The sequence below is a fragment of the Triturus cristatus genome, chromosome 1_2 (genome assembly GCF_964204655.1).
Source record: "Triturus cristatus chromosome 1_2, aTriCri1.1, whole genome shotgun sequence".
In the NCBI taxonomy this organism is placed as follows: Eukaryota; Metazoa; Chordata; class Amphibia; order Caudata; family Salamandridae; genus Triturus; species Triturus cristatus.
Window position 1 is genome coordinate 297,096,225 of NC_140580.1, and position 23,332 is coordinate 297,119,556.

The 23,332-nt window shown below is 42.3% G+C and overlaps 1 protein-coding gene across 2 annotated transcripts in view; it reads right to left on the reverse strand.

The window, feature by feature from the left end:
• The window catches only part of MCU (mitochondrial calcium uniporter), a 695,883-nt gene extending 678,014 nt beyond the window's left edge, over positions 1-17,869 (reverse strand). The window contains exon 1 of one of the 2 annotated variants that reach the window (XM_085603822.1): positions 17,691-17,868. In XM_085603822.1, the coding sequence (XP_085459948.1) occupies positions 17,691-17,828 (138 nt within the window). In that variant the 5' untranslated portion in view covers positions 17,829-17,868. Of the gene's footprint in view, positions 1-17,690 lie in introns of both variants that reach the window. The other variant, XM_085603823.1, reaches the window with a different exon arrangement.
• Between the last annotated feature and the right edge of the window lie 5,463 nt (positions 17,870-23,332).

Genomic DNA, 23,332 nt, shown 5'->3' on the forward strand with positions numbered 1-23,332 from the left:
CTCCATGCACTTCAAAAAAAAAAAAAAGGAGCAGGAGTCATAGATGATGTTGAATCGTCTCAGAAACAGCCTCTAATAGCAAAATAAGGGCTGCCATCAAAAGGGTGTCAAAAGTGTCCATATGATTGACCAACACCAGAGGAAAGACCACAGATAGAGTCATGGTTGTAAGTCCCACAGTGTGCCTTGTGGGCACAAGGCGCAAAAGAGGGAGCCAGAGGACACCAAAGCATAGTCAGCAAGGTTTGGATGAATGCCACCACTTCTGTCGATCAGCGCCAGGGGATAGAAAAGCAAGAAGAAGATCCAGCAGTGCCAGACATGGAGCCAGAATGGAGCTGGGCACTGGTCAGACTCATGTCTATCAAAACAGTTCTGAAGAGGTTTGGGTCAGGGAAAATGCCTGCCAATCAAGAAGATATGTTGCATGACTGGGAGTGATGTTGAACGTAGGACTAGTTTTCATCTCAACAGGTCCTGAACATGAAGACTTCTCTCTGCAACAAAGCAGGCTCTCCCAGAATAGAGAGGGACATTTGTGAGTTTCTTGCCTTCAGTTGCACTCTCAGGGCAAGAGAGGAATTCATGGTTGGGAAGGCAAATTTACTATCGTAAGTCCAGTCTTAGAATATTTGGTTAAAGAGTGACTTTCAGTCCGGAAGAGTGATTTACTATTGTAACTACCAGTCATGGAAAAATTAGGGGAAAATTAAACATTTCCAGAGTGCTTTAAAGAAAAAGAAAGAAAAGTTGTAATTTTGCATTGCCAGAAAATCCTGCCCTGATGGCGCCATTTGACGAAAAAAATTAGAAATACCCAACATAGCATTGATTCTGCTACTCATCTCGGCCAACAGAACTGAAAGAAGTTCCCTGACAGTCCTCAACAGACGTCAATAGCAATAAGCCATAACCAGAAGCAGAAGCAGGCCTGTGCAAAACCTGAACTCCAATTATAAATCATCACGGGTCCTCGTATGTGACCTCAAGAACAGGAACATTAGCATTTATGGCAGTCTTACCTCTTCTTCAGTGACACTGCTGTAAAGGAGAAGCAAAAAATTGCTTTCAGCTGAATTCAAATTGATAAAGACTCTAGTTCGGTGTTGAAGTGCATGAAAAACAAATTAAACATCCAAGTGTCAGAATAGCATCGTATAGGGCTTTGTGACATTACATCTTGGGAGATACTAGCATCAAGGTGGAGCCACTCATTGCAGGCTGGAAAACTATTTCAAATTTTCTGGATCCTGTATGTCACCTAGAGAGATCTGTAGGTGAGGAATCGGATGGTAGAAACATGCATCAGAATCTTGTTTAAGATCTAAATTGTTTAACAAAAAATAAAATAGCTTTAAAGGATGCAACTGGGATTATCTGTCATGTATGTCTGAAACTGCATGCAAATGGCTCTTTCCTAAATACATGTATTAAACGGCACAAGTAATCGCAGATGTAGCCTTTACATACTTTGAAAGGTTGTGAAGGGGATGATTTAAAGAGCCGGCGGCAGGGTAGGTCAAAAGAGGAGCGTTCAGTTAGCGCTGGACACAAATTGGTGTCCTTTACGACCGCCGGACACTGTTGAAGCAAACCTTACACAACAGTTATGGTTATTACCTAAACACGTGGTAGGTAGCTTTCCCCTTACCACGTTGTGTAGATAGCGTGTTTCTGGTCCTAGAGAAGTGCCTTGATCGTCCTGACATCCATGGCACGAAACATGTTGATGGACCGAGTAGGGCGTACTTAGCTAGATACATAGCCTCTAGTTCTCCGCCACTCTCCATTTTTAATCAGGCAGTTTACCTACTTGAATAAAATAACTTCTAGGACTGACCTGTTTTAATTCACTTTTTCTCACATCTACACACACTAGGCCCCTTACCCCCACTGCACCCAACGGCAGGAACAAAAGAACCCCGTTAATGAGCCCCATACTGGGTTCCCGTCGGGCATTGAAGCGCCGACCTGACGAGGGGCAGGCTCATATGATGAAGCATGACATCCAGCTCGCTAGGTGTGTGAGAGCCCTAGTTCCGAAGGGAGGAATTCCCCCCTTATCATTTATACCGTGGGACAATGTTGCCCATTTGATTCAACCATTTGTATCTCGTCCTTGCTGTTCACTTTGCTTTAGAGGAAATTCATATCCAAATTTTCTTGCTGTATGATTTAAAGAGCGTCATCTTTAAAGTAAAAGCTTTATAGGCCCTTCTAAATAATGAGGTGTACTCGAGTATGAAAACCAAAGAAAAGAATCCTTAAGAAAGGAATATGGTTATAATTACTGTTGCGGGTGTTAGGGCACCTACTCCCTTGTCTGGAAAACAGTATAGACATCAAACCAATTGAGGAAAAAGCACAATGAAAGTTGGGGGATCAGTAAGCAAATTAGGTCGCCACAACTAGAACCAGCCCTCTGAGCAGATCAGCAAATCGATTCAGCTAAGCGCATGGAGCCTTCAGCCAGACACGCACCTTTGCTTGTGCTGCAGACGCACTTGAGGGACATGGTGTGCAGCAGCCTTCAGCATTAAGTACTGCGTGTAGCAGCCCATAGGTAACATCTTTTTTAATTACTTATCAGCATTTCCTTTGTGCAAAGCCAGCGAACTGCTCTGTTCTTGCCAAAGTCCAAAATATTCGCTTTCTGGCAGAACATGGTTTCCACTTTAAGAAAATATAGCAAAACATGGCGCTATAACATGTTAAAATGTCTCCAACAACCATTTTAAGACTCCTCCTAAAATCACACAACACTTCATGCTGCTGACAGCTTTCCACAGGATTTAACATGCAGTATAGTGCCATGGAAACAGATCCAGTGTATGGTTAGGGTGGGGCATGCTACAATGCTTTCTATAGATTTAAAATTAAATAAGCAAGTCATCACTGCATTGGGTGCAGACGTGAAATGCTAAGACTGGCAACAGAAGATAATGGACATTTAAGACTACGCCCTGTTGTACAGGCAGAAACCACATACGGTTGAAGGAATGCCAATAACTTCCTGATGGTGGGAACAATGTACACAGGCAGAACATCGACCTTTACCTCGGAGATTGGGATTGCATTTGGAACTACATTGTGACTTTTGAATGGGACAGACTGACGATGTTGGAGCTTTTACCCAGCAACTCAAAAACACTTTCAAAGCATTTATATGAATAAAATTCCTTTAATTCGTGGAAGAGTTTTTCTGTTTGTTTTTTAAACAAACGAGTAATGCAAAGAACTCCCCGTACAACATAAACAAGACATGCCGGAGAATTAGCGCCTGGTAGCACTGTAGAATTGTGGTTGGGGACACCAAAGGCCCTCCTTTATTACTATTTTCAATTGAAGGATTCACGTAGGACTGCAGGTACCTTAACTGAAACGCAGAAGGAAAAACAGGACAGGGCATGGAATTCTTGGGCCTAGGACTTCTTGAAAGAATCTTCCCTTCACTACTGCTGCGAGGGAATGCCTTGCTTTCACAGAATCACTGGATTTGCGGACAAGAGCGCACAATGCAAAACCGGATGTGCAGAATTGGCAAGCGATCACGTTTCAGGCTCGGCAAAAATCATGACCATAATTGGTTGAACGAGAAGGAAGCAAGAGCTGTGCGCAGCCGCCTGCTGCATCCAAAATCTTTCTTGAATCCTCTCTCCCCCTCCCATTCCCTTGCATACTGCATCAGCGCGGTCCTTCTTATTCCCTGCCAGACCCTGACTGGAGCTTTAGGAGACGCCCACGTTTCGCGTTTCTCAAGTTAAATACATAACTGTTTCTACTACTACCGCCTCATCACGAGGACTTCTGATAAAGGCCTCCTTTACTAACTCCCTGAGCCTCACAGTTATTCTCGTGCCTTCATCTCCTTCACTGACCAGTTAAAATAAGAAATTAGCTCGGTCATACAATAAGCATGAACAAGTTAGGGTGTGTTTAAACATTGAAAACAGATCAGGGTTTTCGTACTAGGCGATGCATACAGTCAGTTTTTTACCGTTCTTTTCTTTTTACATGGAACCGTGGAATGGTACAAATTCCCCTTCGTTTTTTCCCGCAACCCTAAACAACCTAACTGTAATACATCACTTTATGAATGAGTGTTCAATGACTGTACACAGAATGATTACAAAACATGCATTTGTAATGCAATAGGTCTCGCATTTGCGAGAGTTTAAGCTATTGGCATTGTAAATGACAATGTCTTTTATTCATCTGCTTTGAAAGCTAACAAATAAAAGACATTGTCATTTACAATGTAAATAGCTCAAACTCTCACAAATGTGAGACCTATTACATTGCAAATGTTTGTTATGATGAAATTTGCACAGCGGTATTTCCATTTTTATGGGCAAGCTGACAAAAAATAAAAAGAATGTTACGGTGTGTAATGAAACCAGTGCTTATGTAAAGCAGTGGAGATCGCTTTTTATTAAAGCTGGGGGAAAAAAGGCGTGGGAAATCAATATACAGCGGAAAGAGGTCTCGACCTCGGAGGGGTGGTGGGGGGGCAAGTGGAATGGGTGAGATGGTGCTGGGCACGGGAGATTGGGGAGATGAGCTATGGGCAAGCGGATTTAAAAAAAGAATGTTACCTTGTGCAATGAAACGGCTCAATGACTTCTCTGTATAGTACGGCAAAACACCTGGCGGAAAAACACGTTCATGAGCATGATGCGCGCCTCCCCACCTCAGGTGTGCGGCCGCCAATGGCTAGTACTCCGATAAAAAGAAAAGATGGCGGCCGCTATAGTTAAAGCAGAACTCGCTGGCAATGTAAATAAATAAAAGAGTGCAGCTGCTATAGCCAAAGCAGAATGCGCTGGCAACACAAAGAGAGAAAAGAGTGCAGCTTCGATAGTTAAAGCAGACTGCACTGCCATAAAATTAAAATGTCGATGAAAAGGTGCAAGCAGTTTTTTTAAATAGGACACGTTCGCCATTACTAAACAAGATTGTTTTGTAAATGTGACGCGTCCGCCATTACTAAAAACAAAATATATAAAAGCAGGCGCCTTGCTGCGTTACAGAAAAGTATGCCGTGGGTGGAATAGGAGAAATCATTCAAGAAAATAGTGCTCATAGACTAAATAAAGCATACTGAGTACCAACTAAAGTAAAAGGGACAGTACTCATGGGAGGTTTCACAAGAGTACAATGGGGTACTAAGGAGGGACTACTAAGCCTATTAATGAATCAAAAGCAATCACTTAGAAAGGACAGTAACAGGAGCCAACTGAAAAGATGGGCGGAGCTTCAAGTCCATACCATAATACAGCATGCTTCGCAAAGCAGCACATGCGCTGCCCAGGCTCGACCTAAAATGTAAAACTTCAAAATGAAAAAAAATCCCCCATGAGATCTTTTGGCGACCAATGTGCAAAGTAAAAGATGCCTCCAAGTCTTTGGAAGAGGGTGGATTTCCATGCAGTGTAAATTGTGGCAGCCGTAATCCATACTTCCATCACTGCACAAAACTGCCTCTTCTAAAGCAACAGGCTTCTCCGACGAGTAGCTCGTGAGCTACTGGTAGCACTCCAGGTAACCTAATGTACCCCTCCTTAGTGCAGTCCCGTCCGCTAAATTTAAAAATTTTGCTTGGTTGATTATTTGGAAACCAAAGTTTAAGTGTGTATTTGCGTTGAAAATGTATTTTCAGAACAAAAAAGTTGATATTTGGAGGAAAATAGATGAGTTTGCAAAATATATTTAAAGCTGATATTTGAGTGAAATCATGTGGCAGTCAGGAACTTACTACTAACAATATTATTGTGATGATCTGGCATTGCAGCTTTGGCTGTTATGCATTACCCATGTAAAGGCATTCTAAATTGACAAAGCGTTTTTTTTTCATTACTGCTGACAACCCTCCTGATGCACAGTGATGATCACTGCTGGTAATCTTGCATAGGGTGGCCATTATGGTAATCTTGTGTGATGTGGCCCCTATTACAAAACTAATAGTAGAAGCTCACAATTCTATTCACTGAACAAAAGTAGCGCTTATTAGAGAAAAGGTTCGAGCCCCCTGAACTAACTGTACATGTTCAAAATAATGTGCAACTAGTTACTCTACAGTGTGATCACAGGGCCCGAAGATGACCATCTTTTTTTGTAATTCATGGATCTGCATTTTAGAACATTACCATTAAGGATGTTGTACATTAATGAAAAGATAGATTTTAATTAAGTAAAAGTCACGAAATTACAATTTGTGTGTTCATTGACGACAAGACTAACCGATATGTCCTGCAACACCAGCAGTCATGGTTGATCAGGAAGGTAGTGGGACCAGATACAGAGATTTCTGCAATGTAATGCTGCTACAAACAACAAATCTGCTTTCATCTCACTGGAAATAAATTAAAAACACTTTCAACTACAGACTTGATGCTGCAATCAGCAGAAAATTTGGTGTAGACAAACCTACAAATAAGGAGTCATATTTGTGTACAGAAGTGTTTTGCATTAATAATTTATTTTTAGATTTTTTGGTAGTTAACACGTAGCATCTTAAAAGAGACAGATTCACATACCACTTGTGCAAAGCATTTTAACAATGTATAAATCAATAAAGTGAAAAGCTTCATTTAGATTATTTAGGCAACTATTATATTTTCAAGGTATGTACAATAAAAGTTATAACCCAAATGTGTCCTCACAATAACCATATAACACTAATGGTATAGAAAGTTGTGTGTCTTTGTGGGCCCTCTTCTGCTCTTGCACTGCAGAAGAGAAAAACATCCAAGAATCTGAACTAAGAAAGACATTAAGTATTACTACAGCCAAACAAAAATACTCTGGGACATCGGAACCCAGTTCTCACCATCAAAAGCCTGTGTATGCTTGCAGTGAACCTCTACCTGGAATTTTTAGAAAATACTTGTTACCCAGACACAATAAGAACATAAAGAGCTACACTGAAACCAAGGATTGCTTCAGATTCCACCATCTTATATTGATCTATAGACCCACACGTGGTGTCAAAATTAACTCTGTGCAAGCATGCACTCTCAAACCAAATTGCAGCCAATCAGCACACCACTTCCATCACTGACCGTAAAAAGAAAACAACCAAAAAAAAGCACTCAAGAGCTTGACAGTTGTTCACGGAGCTACTCATGAAGTTTGACCAAACTCCTTTCGAACAAGATTACCAGACATGTTCTAAGTATGAACCGTTGTTCATACAGATTATTCACCCAGGTCATTACAAACTTTAAAATGCAATTATGTGCCACAAGAATATTCCCGTTTTAGCACAAGCTCTAAAATGTAGTTCATAACAGATGGCGTGCGTCGAGAAACATCAAGCCAAGAGAAGATCCCTTTAAAAAAAAAAAAAAATTAAAAAGCTTCTTCCACCAGAGCTTTACATATCTAATTTATTCTCCACTGACTAGACAACTCTAGGGTTGTCTAACAACCCTAGTGCTTAATGGGAAGTTACAGAACTCAATTAGTACAATACTAATAATACAACTAACTTAAGAAACAATTACCACAAGCAAAGGAAATCCCAATCATACCTCAAATTTTGGCGCATGGCTGTTTCAAAAGGAGGTCTGCAGAAATAGAAGCAGTATCAAAAAGCATTATACAATAAAACTGTCACCAAAGCTGCAAGCGTACCGGGGTTACAAACGACTTTTCTCAGAATATAAGCAGCACATAAGGAGGATGCCCAGCAAAGCAACTGAGTGGATGGCAATGGGTCAGTAAATAGCACATTAACTATTTCCACATTTAGGTCAGTAAGTGGATTCATTTGCATATTTCTGGAGGTGCTTGAAAAAGCAATAGTGGTGTCTTGTGAACGATTCCCAACCACAGTACTTTGCTAACCAGACTGACCACCAACACGGTGTCTTTAGCATACATGTCGAAGTCCTGACAGTGTGTACAATGATGCAATGTATTGGTTCAAGATCGATACTGAAGAGGGGGTGAAATCGTGGTGACTCATTTCAAGCTATTCCACAATAAATCCACTTGTCCAGCGAAATGAAGGGCATGCTCTGACTTGGTGTGGCCTTAACGGACACACTAACTCAGCTAGACCCAGACCCTAAACGTCACCTCAATCAATGGCTACAGGAAGATAAGAAGCACTCCATGGTCAATGGTATTGAATCTCAAGGGAAAGATTCATAATGTTTATAAATTCAAGGCAATATTTAAAATACATGGTGCATTGCATGTCCTACAAGTTAAAACCTGTGAAACTAGGTACTCTGAAAGTGTAAAAAGGTACCCGTTGCTAACTTTCTGTGAAGCAAGTAGCTAGGCAGCAGATTCAGTACACTTTCCGGGCTGCGTTTTGCTATCTTGATTGTCAAAGAAGGTTACCCAATGCCCCAAAAGCACCTGGTCTATGGTGACCTTGGAGGATTTTAGAAAGACCCTGCAAAATGACAAATACTTTCTTGAAATACTACTCCCCTTATTCAAAAAGACAATTCTGTAAAAAGGAAGAACATCTGATGAGAGTCGTGAAAGTGATACATTTAAAAAAGTGAATTAAAAAAAATGTTGTACATTACTTTCCTGCATAGTTCGCAACTAATATATGCAAAACCAGCTCCAAAAAAACGAATGTTGGTGTCCACCTTTTGATTTCAAATTACATCACCATTGCAGTTTTTCCAAACAAATGCCCTGATTTATAAAAATTAATAGTTGTAAAAAAAGCAAGCTTGACATATTTAATTCATTACAAAGTCAGGATTATTAAATGTATCGGCATATACGGTTAATATTTAGGCACATGCCTTAATCACCTATAATGGCTCAGTTGTTAAAAAACTGGGTTTAAAAAGATGAGGCCTAACATACGTGTGTACCTACTCTTTAAAGTCTAAATAAAGATTTTTTTAACCAGAGTTTTTGGGCAACACTACACTATTAGAGGTCTCATGGGCCTGCTACAGGGCAAATTTCTCATGCTAAACCAACCAACCAAACGCTCTAGTGATAATGCAAGGCTTGATTTCCGAAATCCAACAACAGACTGCATGCTAAGCATTCATGAAGTTTTTCTATTCTAATCCAGCCTCAATTTAATCACTGGTTCTTTTCGATTCCAACTTAGACTTCGAAACAAACTGCGTAAAGTTACCCGTGCGGATTCTAAGCGTTTGCAGCAATCACCCTCGGTGCATTCTATGCTTGAACACAATGGGCAGTCAAGAGCTGTGCCTCCACAGAAAACTAGCAAGGAACACCAACTACATTTAGCAAGGAGACATTTTAATGACCTTGCTCGTGGGAAATCTACATCGTTCTCAGACAAATATAGAATGGGAACAAAATAACCATGCCTATGATTGTTATACAATAAAAGCACTGTTTTTAGAATCCTACTTTATCTGCCTATCTCGTACCCAGTCTTAAAAAAAATGAATAGCGAGCCCCACTCTTGAACTGTAATGCTTAAAATGAGTGCAACACCCGGCAGGTGGTCGCATTGATTGCAAAAAGAACAAAGCTTGCCACAGTTCAGTCACAACACAGACTACCTCAATTTGAGGGGAAAAAAACTCCAAGATAACAGGTAGTCCAGAAAAGAACTTTCGACAAGTGCATTTTCACCTGTCATGTTGCCACCAGTAGACAGTGTACCAAGCTGTTTACAGAAATTTGTGATAAGGCGGGGAATTCTTGGTCGGAAACCTAATGCGATTGTTGAATCCCAGTTATCATTTTCAACTGGAATGAATGAGTAAACTATAATTTCAAACAAAGTAAAGTAACCATTGTGTCTGTCAAGTAAGAAAGACCTTGGTAGGTTAGGTCAGGGGTAGACGTTGTGCACAAACAACATGTTATGCAAGGTGCAGCATGCGAAGTGAACAAAACTATACAACACAACAGGTGATATTTAACTATCTTAATTCTTGCCAGTGATTTCTTTTCGAAATTTCCACTTTAGTTCGGTGGCCCAGCATAATCTGTTGCTGTAGTATTGTAAGTGCAAATGGAAAGCTGTAGCTGAAACAAAATTACACTGTTGTGCTTTCACTGTAAATATTCATGTAATTGTGTGTGCCAATTTGTTTTGCAGGCTTTAAATCAAGGCTCCTGACTCCATACTTGGTACAAACGTGAGGTTCTGTTTTAAGTAAACTTAAATTGTAATGTTGACACAAGGGTACACTTAACTTCTCCACGTGAGGTGGATTGGTTTAGATGGAGCTCAGTGGGACAATAATAGCTACTGGTGGAAGTAGAGCAGAAAGCAGTGTAGGTGTGCGTTTCTCACAGGCAAGAATGAATAAGGCAAAAATATAATATTCTGTATAAATACACTCTTCTACTGTAACCACCCACAGGGGTAGTCATATGGGGTTTTACTAGCCCCTCAACCCTCCAAACCATAGAGGACACCTTTTGGAAAACATTAGAAGGCCTTCCCGTAAGCTGCTCCAATTTAATTGCCCATACAGAATCAGATGTCCCATATGTTATCGATACAATTAACCTGGCTCCAATCATCTTGTGGCACTATCTGGAGAAGGGAATCGATTCATGCCACCCAAAAGCTAGTAGAAGATTGCCTATCTCTGGAAAATGCCCATAGGATCCTGTGGATCTCTTACATTAAATCTAGTCCTAGAGTGTCTATTTGTTTCCCCCAGTGACTGCTCCAACATCTTGAAAGGGATAGAAAATCCCACTTCCTTAAACAAAGGGCCAATGTAAGATTGAAGACAAACTCCACAAAAGTATCGGCCAAATTATATTTAGAGGGACCAATGGCACAGGAAGGGGCATCTTTATACTTATTCACTGTGACAAACTCATGTCATAGATTCTTTTTAATCAGATTTCGACTGAATTTAATCCCTTGTGTTGGCCCATCCAGCTGGAATTTATTCCTTAAAATGATTACCATTTTGTCCTTGTGATGGTGTTTCTGTACAATCACATTTACACATTTTTCTGTTTTGCAAATTTTGTATGGAACCCCGCAAAAGATTTTTATTGCCACTGATGTGTAAATACCTATTTAAACAATGTTGTGTAGCAATGTACTTTCTACAATCTTTGCCTAACCCCATGGTTTGTTTTTCTGTGGCGTCTTTTTAATTCAATCACGAAAGATCAGGTAATTGCATAATATCCAAGCATGAATTTCAAACCTTTGTTTCCATCAGCTGGGTTTTTATTAACTGTTTCTTAACTATGAATGCTACAAACCTTTTTACCATTTTTAACTGGTTCTGTAAATAACTTTTTTGTACGGATGTTTTGGTTTTAATTGTGTTTATCTGTACTTTTATGATTTTATAATATAAGTATTGAATAAAGCGAACTGACTAACTTGTAAGGTGAACGAATGGAGATATATTATGTTAAAAAACCCATTTGCATGTTATCTGAACCAACAGCTTCCATTTTGAAGTAGGAAAGAAGGGTCAATATCTGATTGTGGAATAAACACAAATTCCTTAATACTGGTCTTTCAATGGAGGACTAGTGTAGCTTCAAAATGGGAGTAAATGTGGGAGTTGCTTTTGTCTAGCCACATGGACTGCTACATTTTAGATCGATTTAATCAGAAATGTTATGAGTTCTGGTAAACAAATGTTACCGGTGTCCAGGTTCATTGATATTACTAGTGACAGAAGCTCAAAATGATGTGTTGATAGTTGAAGTCCAACACAAAATTTTAATAATCTTCTCTCTCAATGCTGGTCTAGGACGCTCGCCTAAATAAGTTAAGCAACCTAGAAAATAATATCTTTATTGACACAGACACCCAACAGCAAGAAAATGATTTGGGTACTCTGGTTTCTTTTAGTAATAACATTTTCCGGCTATTCCTTTGAGGGGCTATCACATCTCCTCAGGGTTCTGAGGAGCCACAAAACCCACTTCGAAACATAACCGATTTTTCCTTCATGCTCATAGCACCCACCACTTCTATGGGGAATTGTCCGGATTCTTCGGTACCTCTTAGCAAACTCTTTCAGCTTACGATTAACAAAATTAATTAAATTTCTGCATCTCTTGCTTACAATAAATCAATCATAATACTGTATACAGTGTCCCATGCAATAGTTTTGTTTCAGGACTCCTTTAAGCGTATTGTATGAAATGTAAAGATACTTTATCAGCTGGCAAAAATAAAGGCTGATCTGGCCTTGAGACGGTTCATACTTTAACTGTAGGCAACAACATCTTCAACTTGCTGAACCACCTTCTGTTGTCAGGGGGTTTCCAACCTTTTCTGTACTGAGAGCTACTTATGTTCAATGAAACGCATTGACAGCTACTAATATCATTAGTGCTGTATAATTTCAATTTTTTATATGTATAATTATTCAACCAAGCATAAGCTTTCTAATTTAATAAGCGGGGCTGCACATAGGTGATCTACTAAGAGGTGGATGGCGAGCTAAAGTAGCTCACGAGTTACTGTGGAGACCCCTGTTCTATATCATGTTGAGTGTCTCTAGCAAGCACCCGCCTCGTCAAAATGTGTTGGGCTTCCGCTTCAAAGCTATAAGCAGGTCGTATTTCATTTTTGAATATTCATGCGTCATCCAATTACATCTTCTATTACTGTATCATCTTCCTTTGACAAGGTTATCCCATAAACCATTGTCCCTTATTGAGAATGCATGCATGGCAGAAAACATAGAACAGTGATGCTTCTTTAGCTAACATCCACCTGAAAACCCTGAACGCCTCTTTCACCCAAGAAAAAAGCCCATCTCCCAAAAAGGTCAAATTTCACTCCTTTATCAGAGAAGAGAACTCTAGGAATAAACTGTTTGCAAACCTCAAAAATAATCAACACAACTTCAAGAGCATGCTGTCAAAAACTACTTACTTCACTTGTAATAATGCAGCTTCAGGTTAAATGAGATACAAACCTTACAGGTGTTGAAAACAAATGCCCATTTCGGGGGAAGGCCCGACTCACGGTTTTGCCGAACCCATGAAATATCTCTTGATACATTCAACCATGAGGTACTGCATCATTAAGGAAAGGCATTACACAGTTCATTCCGTTCCATTAGATAAATACAAACCACCCTCTACAAATTGGCTGTTCTAGATCCCTGCCACTTAACCCGAATGGAGGGGTGCCTGAACCAGCTGCCGTTCTATTTAGGCTCTTTGCTGGCAAGTAAGAATGCCAGAAGACGTGTTAGCCATTCAGCAAAGAGCGATGCAGTTGACACCAGCTCTAGAAGACATGGTTACTCTACAAATATAACCTAACAGAAAGCATACAACATTACTAAATCTTGCTCCTTATGCACTACTGTTCTGTAAATACGAAGCTTGCTGTTCCTATAGTTAAATGGATAATATTTTCTGCTAAGAATAGGTCTTCTCGCCACACCAGGGTTTAGCAGCATCTTGGTGTTTAAAATAACTCACAAGATGAGATCAGTCCCTTGTCAGTATATCCGGAAGTTCCGTTTCTAATTTTGGAAGGTGAGAAGTGGAAAAGTGTGTACACTAAGCTTCACGTTTATTTACCAGTTTATGGGATTAGTGTTTCTGATACATGTGATTGTACTAGCATCCCGAAATAGACTGATAAAACATACAGCCCATAACTGCAACTAGTGGCGCTTTGTATGATGCTGCGAGATCTGCGCTGATACGTTTTGGCACGTTGGTGGCTGCAGGATCATGCACCACAACAGACTGTTTGGAATTAGTGGTATTGATGCCACTTGTGTAATTTATTTTGGCTGAGAACTGTGGTAATCCACTGAGCTTGATTGGTACTGGCCTTCATCTTGTAAACTATTATCCCAATCCGTGAGGTCTTGGCGCATCCCTCTGACTGTCAGGTGACTGTGGTTGCCTTCTTATTCAGAGCACCGGGGGGGGGGGGGGGGGGAAGACTATTGCTGGGGAGAGAACATATGGTAACTCTCCCGTTTATCCCTGCTTGTGCCAGAACCGCAACTTCTGCCAAGGACCCCTCAATCCCTCTAGGCATAATGCCAGGAATCACACTAAGGCATCACTAGTCGTCTCTTCCTCTGGTGACTGTCAGAAACTTAAAGAATTACATATTTAATACCAGTGAACTACAATGGCCGTGTCCTAGAGACAAATTATTAATTGCAAAAGTGCTGCATTAAATATATCAACCCTAAATTGGTCCACCCTTTGCCTTTAAATCTATATGTACAAAAAAAAAAAAAGACACTGGTCCCTAGTAACAATGCTTTAGTGGCAAAGAATCAAATAGCAAATAAAATGCATTTATTTTTATTGAGATCGAAACGCCGTCCTCTTTAAAACCACGTACCCTATATGATTTCTGAGAATTTGCTCTACAGGGCTGTGCAGCTCGTGTTTGATACACTTGTTGAGCACTATTTATCTTTTGAGTGTATCACCTCTAAAGAAATCACCGAGCACGTTTATTGGGCACCAATAACCACAGTGCAGCTATGCATCTTGAAATTGTTTTCATAAACTCCTTAGAATAAATTGCATTCACAATTTGGTTCTTTGCATCTAAAGTACTGTTAATAGGGAACAGTGTATTTTTCTTTATATAGTTATTACCCCAGGTCCCTAGTGATCCTTGGGACTCCCTTGTTAAAATGTAAACTCTATATGGACAGTTAGACTAAGGCAGCAGCTTCAACAGCACGCATTCCAAAATTTTACTTCCAGCGTACAATACATGGTATTGCAACTGTATTACTGGGCCCTTGCTGATTTCTGTATGCTACCGATTTCAATACAAAATTTCAAATGTGACCCCGACTGAGGCAACAACAGACCATATATTGTAAAGTATATAGAAAGACTTTGGGGCAGAAGTATATACATCTGTCTCAATCCTTAAGTGTTGACATTATCTGAGAATTCCCTGCACTTAAGTTAATGAGTAATCCCATGATGGGAACTAGCTTGGAGTGCAGGGTACGTTACTCTGTATGTTTTTTTACCCCATGGTTTCTAGGAGAAAATATGCTTTATCAACAAGCTTAACGTCTCAAGGAACAGGACCACACAAAAAAGGAAGTTGCACTTTTGGGTGTTCAACAGTGAAAAACTGAGGTGAACCAAGAATTTACAGTGCGATTACAAGTTCATGAAAGTATGTATACTCAAGCTTACGGCTAGGGGACGTTGCTGAATTGCAAACGATAGCTTCTATGTTCATTTATGTTGTTTTGCTCAGATCGAACAGTCAATTAAGACTACATTTAGCGATCTGTGTGTGGCAGATAGGCGATGTGTGTGATGCTCAATTTTACAGTTTCACTGTAAAGAAGAATATCACGGTAGAAGATTTCAAAACCTGGCCACGGCGGAAGGAAAAAGAATTAAAAAACTATACACAAACCTAACGAGGTTAATGAGTCAATACAATAAACCAATAACTGGGCTAAAAGAAACAACAACGATGCAAGCTGTGAAGGTAGTTGAAAGACCTTCCTTAACATCTTTTATTAAAGTAGGTAAGAAATGTGGTCTAAAATCACCTTTATTGGGAACCACTCAATAATATTAAATCCGAAAGTATTACTGCTACTGGTTGTGGAAATACTGCTTGACAATGTAAAATCCTGCGTCAAAATAACAACCATGAAAAAGGTAATTCCCATTTTCCCGGACTGCTGCTATAAACTGAAAACGCCCCCGGTTATTATGAGTTACAGAGGCACTGCTCCATCGCTACAATACATATCAGTTTCCAGTTAGTAATCTCTCTTAAACTGCCTATGCGCTCCCACCCGCACAGAAATAGTACTGCGACTTCCTCATTTCTATCTATGTTTGCATCTGTTTCTCACTAGAGCTAGGGGTTGCACACGCTTACCCTGCCAGTGCACAGTAGTACTCCTTTAACATACTGGATGCTACGCTTGCCCCTGTCTCACACCGCCCTGTGAAGCCCCCAGAGAAACTCGGATGTAACCCCACCCTCTCTAAGATGCTGGACTGCGGGGACAGCACACATGGAGCTTGGAATGCCAGGGAGTGCACGCGCACCTCTTACGCTGAATAAGAAAACACGGATCGCCTACCCCGCCTGCCCCGAGTGGAATCCCTTTCTGAAAAAAATGCACCATAGAAACATTAACCCTTACGACACCTTGAAAGAGGCTGGCATGCGGAGAGAACGCTGCGATCGCCCGCCCGCCCATCGCTCTCTTCCCGTCAGACACACGATAGGCTTGGAGCCACGAGAGGCACTTGGGAAAGGTCTGGTCGTATACGAAGGCTCCTGCTGGAGTTTTTTTGTTTTGTTGCAGTTGTATATAGCGCGAACTCGACTCGAAGGTAATGGAGCACTTTACACGAGCACAAGGATACATTCATTTTTGGTATGCACTGGGAGATTAGGTAATTTGCCCGAAACCGCAGGATGTTGAGCCTACTAAAGGATCCATCAACTCTTGCTTACGGGTTACTAAAGGACTAGTAATGCAGTCTGTTCTCTAGGAGCGTTTTACCATCAAGTCCAATGGAACAGTATTTGAAATGTGCGGCAGTGGCCGACTGCATCACCACATGCCGCCGGAGCTTAACGCAGGAACTTTTAACCACAGCGGGCAGCACCTCATCTGTTACTCGTTATGTAGTGAAATGTGCGACAGGGCTGGGTTGCAAAATTAAGGGTAGGATTGTGGCAACATTTTAAATGAGGGCGGTCGCTTTACACGCATTGCGTTGACATTCTAAGCACTGACTCTTTAGGCTAGACCCAGAATCGTTCATAGTGATGATATGAATGTCACGGGTTCAAATCCAGGCACGACCATCCCACCCTTTCATCCAGTCAAGGTCAACCAAAAAAAAGGCAGCCCCGTTAGAGCTCACCAGAGAAGGGAATCACGTACTCTCGGTCAAAGCTCTATACAGCATTCCCGTTTGAGATGTTAATCAACAACCAGTCAACCGTCAATGGCTCAGGTTTCCTCATCGGGGCGGCCCCAGAAAGCAGGCTCACAATTATAATTATTGACATTACACGGGCGGGGCCTTGTAGTACGCTTTACACACTGGAATCACCACTCCCCTCTGTCCCTCCCCTACAGGAAGACTCTGACACGCTCCACACACCCCTCCTGGGAGCTCCTGCCGGCCTGTGGTGCAGGCGAGTGGCAGTCTTGACTTCTTCGCCAGTCTCTGGGCCACTTAGATTTCCTGTGGGAATCCCAAAAGGCCATAAGCAAAAAAAAAAAAGCCTATTATAAACATTAAGACCAATAAACTAGCACGTCAGTGATCTGTTGTCTACTGAGCTCGGCCAACGTGTTACTGAAATTCTAAATAATGGTATTCGTTTAACCCAGTATGGAAAAGATAAAAAACTAACCTTTTTTAATTTTCTGAACTTGTAAAAACAATCAATTACGTCAATATCATAGAACTCAGTTATAAGGCATTTTGTATAACAAACCAATGCAGATCGACAATATTAAATTCAGTATTTTAAGAACGCAAGCGAAACGACAGTGAAAAAGATTTGTTGACATAACATAAACTTGGGGGGATTTTTATTCTTCTTTTCTTTGCAGGGAGGGAGCACTCGGTGGACCTCAGGCAGGTCCAACCTTAAGACCCCGGCGATTCGTGAGTACCTGGAGGCTTTTACCGCTTGAACATCCAGGGGTGGGGCCAGGGTTTCTGTCAACTCCCTCCCCACAGCAGACCCTGTGCCTGCAGGCTTTCTTGGCCTCACTCACCGTCCTGTGCTGCCGCTGCCTGACGCCCAGCCCTGGAAAGCCGGCCGCCACCAGCGCTGCCCCGCCGCCGCAGCCCCCATGTGTGTGGCTCCTGCCGGTGAGCAGTAGGAGCCGCGATCTACCTGCAGCAGCCGCCATCTCTCAACTGGAAGCGCTCGCCCAGTCAAGCAACGCGGCGCAGCGGGGTTAATGGGAGGGCGTGGCCAGGACACGCCGCTCAAACTATGTGGTGGCCAATCTGAGGGCTGTAGAGGCGTGGTCGAGTTGGCGTCTTGGGTCGATGGGAAGATGGAAGGGCGGAACCCAAGAGGGAGGTGCTTGTTCTCCAGTATGCTCGCTTGTCACGCCCGTTACAGTATATTATGGGCAGGCTCAAGCCCGAGGAGCTGAGAGCTTCCAAGGTTGAGTTTTCTGCAGTGCTCAGCAGGACTGTACCGGTCCCAATGTCTAAGGCATCCCTGCCCCTTGTCTGCCTGTCAGGGTAGGGTGTCCCCGTCTACTATATAACACGCAGCAGAAGCCTTCACTGTCATTCATAATAAAATACCGGCGTTACAGTCACGTCATGGTGCTGCTCACGTTACAGCACGGGGAATAGTGACACCAAGCAAGAGAAAAATACATTAGTCTTTATGATTAAAAACATTGCAGGACAATTTCTTAAATTGTTAAGTACGAACTACATAAATGAAAATTGTTAAATGGTAATTTCCCTTTTTGAAGCATATTTACTATTTGAAGCATATTTACTTTGAGATCATGTGTGATATTATAATTGTATTTGTAATTATATTTGTATAGCGCTTACTACCCCTGGCGAGGCGTTGATATTAACATACAACGTTTTAATCTCATTTTTGTAATAAAGTCAATATTTTTATTAGTATGTGCTTTCACAGAATTATTTTATGTTAATTTGTAGTATACCCTAAGTACCTAGAGTCAGTGGAGCAAAAATATATACTATTATTGCCTATCGTAAGTGGATATCTATATGACGAAAGGCGCTAGAAAGGCGACAGCTTCCTCGGCGGAGCGGAGGGAACAGTTGAACGCTCGTGCCTGTGCCAGGATTTGGAGACCAGCGGTGCTATTCCTGGGGGGGCAGTTGACTGGGGCATTCCTGCAGGGTGTTTCCCTCGCTGGCGGTCCATCTCACCTGCAGCCGCGAGAGGAGACTACGAATCCCAGCAGCCCCTGCTCCTCCTCCGACGTCACTTCCGCCGCCAGCGCGTCCGGAGGCGCTAGAAAGGCGACAGCTTCCTCCGCTTCGCGGGACGCGCGCGGGCGTCGCCGGGCTGAGCCCGGGCAGAGGGCGGGCCGTCTGTGGCCGTCCGGGGCCGGAAGAGGCCGGGCTGGGCATACTATCTGCGATTGACATCAAGACAAGGTACTGTGTTTAGTGTCATTTTGTTAGATATAATCATGGTGAAAAAGAAGTCCACTGGAATCAAATCAAATGGGGTAGTAGGAGCAACCCTGGACTCATATCTGGTCAGAGCTGCTAGTGTTTTGACCGAGGAAATAGAAAGAACGGAAAGGCGCTTGTCGATGGGGGTTGGGAATAAGACATCAGCCATCATCCACGACAACCCTGACACCCCAGTCCTAAACACACAGCAGCAATCACCAGGTATTCCCAGGGATCTAGCAGATCAGCTAGAACACATGCCGTCTCCACCATACACTATTGATCATTGTGTGTCCACCTCTTCAACCCATACTCAAGAGCCCCCAGTTGTAGAGGTCTCCCCTTCCCCCCCGGTCTCAATTCAGACAAGACGCACTAGAGCGGGGGGTCTGGCACCAGTTGGGCGCCTAAAGAAACAGCCTGTGGGCCGATCTGCTAAAACAGGCTTGGGTCCCCAGCCTCAAGTGGAGGCTTTACCTAATAAACTCTGGGCAGCAATTAAGAAAAAACTGGATGGTATATTGGCCCCCATTACTGACAGACTGACATCAATTGAGGCCAGATTTTCTTCATTGGAAGTGAAGCTTAGCGCCATGCCAACAATCACGCAACATTCTACCCTGGAGTTGTTGGAAGCAAGGAATCATGACCAAGTTCAGTGCTCTGTGCCTGTGCTAACGAATGAAGCTCCTACAAATGCTGCCCATTTGCCCCCCCCAGCGGCGGGAGGCTCTTCCACTTACAGACTGATTCCAACATCAGCTACGCCTACCCAAAACCCCCAGATTGATAATGCTTATAACAACAAACCTCCTCCTATCGACCCTACCCCTACTATGAATGTGAACAAATCCTATGCAGGAAAAGGTCTCCCGTTTGTTAGAGAGGCCATCCCTCTGGTTCTCGTCCTTGCCAATGTTCCCCATCTAAGACCAGGCCAAGCAGAGACAACAACTGCGCTGATGGACAAAGCTTTACATTGGCTTAGTAGGAATATGAACTTTGGAGGAGTGGGTGGCCAACAACAACTGGCAAGAGAAATTATAATGGCCAGACGTGTTCCATGGCTTGGTAACAACGCGAAAAAATTTGGGGGTGACTGTGTTGTTATAAATTTTGCCACTATGTATGTTTTACCCAATGTTCTTGTCAATCTATTGCCACCTCAGAAAAGGGATTCCGATATAATTCCACTCACATTGGATTTTTTTATTGGTAATCCCAGATCCCTAAGACCCAATGTGATGCCAATATTATTTAATGGCCCAAACGTAGCTACTGGTAGGAGGGCACTTTTAAGTTTTTCTAGTGATCTTAGGCTAGAAAATAGATTTAATGCTTTGACCGATCTGGAGGAATGCGATTGACATAGGGGGAGTGATAACTACCCTACTCAAACGCATCCCAAAGTAAATACGCTGATCAGTGACAAAACTCTGGATGAAATAGCTGCCTGTACCGGCACTCGAGCTGTCACGCACACCCTTACGAATAACCACCAAATAGTGGTATCTGTTTGTAATAGCCCATTTGAACAAGTGATCCCTTCGGGCAACATAGTAATTAATTCCTTGGCAAGCGAAAGGTGTAGGTCCCCACAAAATACTCCCAATAGTGGTTGCAAAATATCCATGATATCATGGAACATAGCAGGTATTGCACAGAAAATGTTGTCTCCTGATTGGGGCAACTTTATTGACAAATATGATATTTGCCTATTTCAGGAGTCTTGGGCTGTCGATCCTGTGTTTGGGGATGGATATCTAAATTTTTATATTCCTGCAAAAAAAAAACCCTAAAGGGCGTCCTGCAGGTGGCCTTGTGCCCTGGGTTCGGCAAAACCTAGACTACAGTGTAGAATTGTTGAAATCTCCTGATAAAGATATTCTAGTGTTGAAACTCAGTAGGGCTAATGAGAGTACCCTTGCCATCTTCAATGTGTATGCTAGGGGTCAGAGGGGAGGACTCAGCTCTGAGACTATAACATCTCTGGACTCACAATTAGAAAACCTTCCCATTCACATTATTCCTATTGTAGCAGGGGATTTCAACACTACATTTGAACCATTGGGTAATGAGGTACAGGAGCTATCATCAGAGCAAGACCTTAGATGGGGAATCCAAAGGCTTGACTTACCCCCTGTTAAAAGATGGTCAAATGCTGCAATTCAACTTAAAGCGCTGTGTCTTGAAAGAGGCCTTAGGGCTGCAAATGGGCGTACCAGATCAGACTTGAAAGGAGAAATTACTTTTGATAATGGGCGTTCCACTAGCCGTATTGACTATATATTGATTGATCTTAGGATATGGCATAGACTTGATGACATGAAGGTAACATGGCGGCTTGAAAGTGATCACAACCCTCTATGTATTGATTTGTGGGCAACTATCAGGAAGAGAACAGTGACACAAATTGAGGGAACTATTACCTCGGATTTAGTGATCGCAAATTATAAACGCCATGTAAAATGGAACAAAATAGTTGATCATCCAGAAAAGTTGGAAGCCCTTAAAGCTGAAGTAGTCAAGAGTACCAACTTCCTTATGTCAAGAGTCAATAGTGATGATTTCCCACAAATTGTGCTAGAAGCCCATACTAGTCTATTTGATAACTTGAAAACTTATTTCTTAAAGGATGTTAAGCCAGGGAGACAGGCTCTGAAAACTAATGATGCTAGCTGGTTTAATACTTCATGTAGAGTGGCTCGCCAGAAGCTGAGTGAAGCTCTAAGATCAAGAGACCAATCGGGGGTTAGGGGTGCAAGGGATCATTATAGGGAGGTAAAAAAAAAAGCTAAAAAATCCTGGGACGAATCATGGTGGCAGGACTTAAGAAGTGCCTGTGCAGCAAAGGATTCGAGAACTTTTTGGAGCATTGTCAACTGGGACAGGGGTGGTCGTCCGGAGCCCCCCCAGAATAATGTTCCTCAGGCACAATGGGTTGAATTTTTTGGACCTCAGTACGCTAGTAGAGCAACCAGTGAAGAGGTTTTACCACCACATTTTGAAAAATTCTATTCTGGTACAGTGTTTTGTATTAAGGATGTTGAGATAGCACTTGACTGTGTGGCAAGGGGAAGAGCTCCAGGTATGGATGGAATTCCGGCCGACATATTTTTAAGTGATAAGCCAACTTGGTGTCAGTATATAGTCCTTCTTGCTAATGCAGTGGCTAACGGAGCTCCAGTGCCTCCATCTTGGAAAGGTGCTGAGATAATTCCTGTTTTTAAGAAAGGAGACACATCCCTCCCCAGTAATTACAGGCCCATAAGTCTTATCGACTCAATACAAAAGGTTATGGGTCGTTTAGTTCTAGGAAAAGTACAGACCTGGGTAGAGGATGCTAACATTCTGTCCCCATTCCAAGCGGGGTTTCGCTCCTGTACCAGTACTATAGACCAAATTTTTCGGTTTATAACTATTTACTGGAGGAATGTGCTCCTGAATGAGGGGTCACTCTATGCTGTTTTTGTAGACCTTAAATCAGCGTTTGATTTGGTCCCTCGGTGGAAATTGTGGGGTGTGCTTGGTGACCTGGGGATGGCTCCGGAACTGTTAACACTTCTCGCCCGCTTACATGAGGGCAATTTTGCAAAAGTTAGGTGGGGGGCACAAGGGGAGGCTACTGACTCCTTCCCTGTTGGGCGGGGTGTCCGACAGGGGTGTGTGTTGGCTCCTACCCTGTTCTCCTTGTACATCAACGGGGTAGTTGAGTATCTCTCGGCGGCCCCCACCGATGCTCCCCTTCTGGCTGGCAACCATGTCCCTGTCCTCATGTTTGCGGACGATACTTTGCTCATCTCCAGGACTCCGAGCGGTCTCCAAAAGGCCATTAATGCATTTGTAGAATTTTGTACTTTAAGAGGGCTGGAAATAAATACCTCAAAAACCAAGTTTATGGCTTTTTTTTTTTTTGTTTTTTTGTTGAAAAACCTTTATTTAAAAATCAGGACACAGCTATTCAGCCGACAACCCGGAGGTTCGGCAGCATCGATGATTAGAAACAGTGATGCGTCCCCAGTAAAGTACAAAGAGAAGTGCAAAGGTTCAATTTTAAACAAACATAAAAAGCACAGCAAACCCCAGCAAGGCAAGAACACTAAAAAACCATGGTGAGAGCCCCGAGGGGAGGCCAGACCCCACTCATCTACCAGTTACAAGATAGTGTAAGGAGGAAGAGGGGGGACAGCAGAGGCCCAAATAATTCACAAATCAGTCTGTGCTGGAAAGA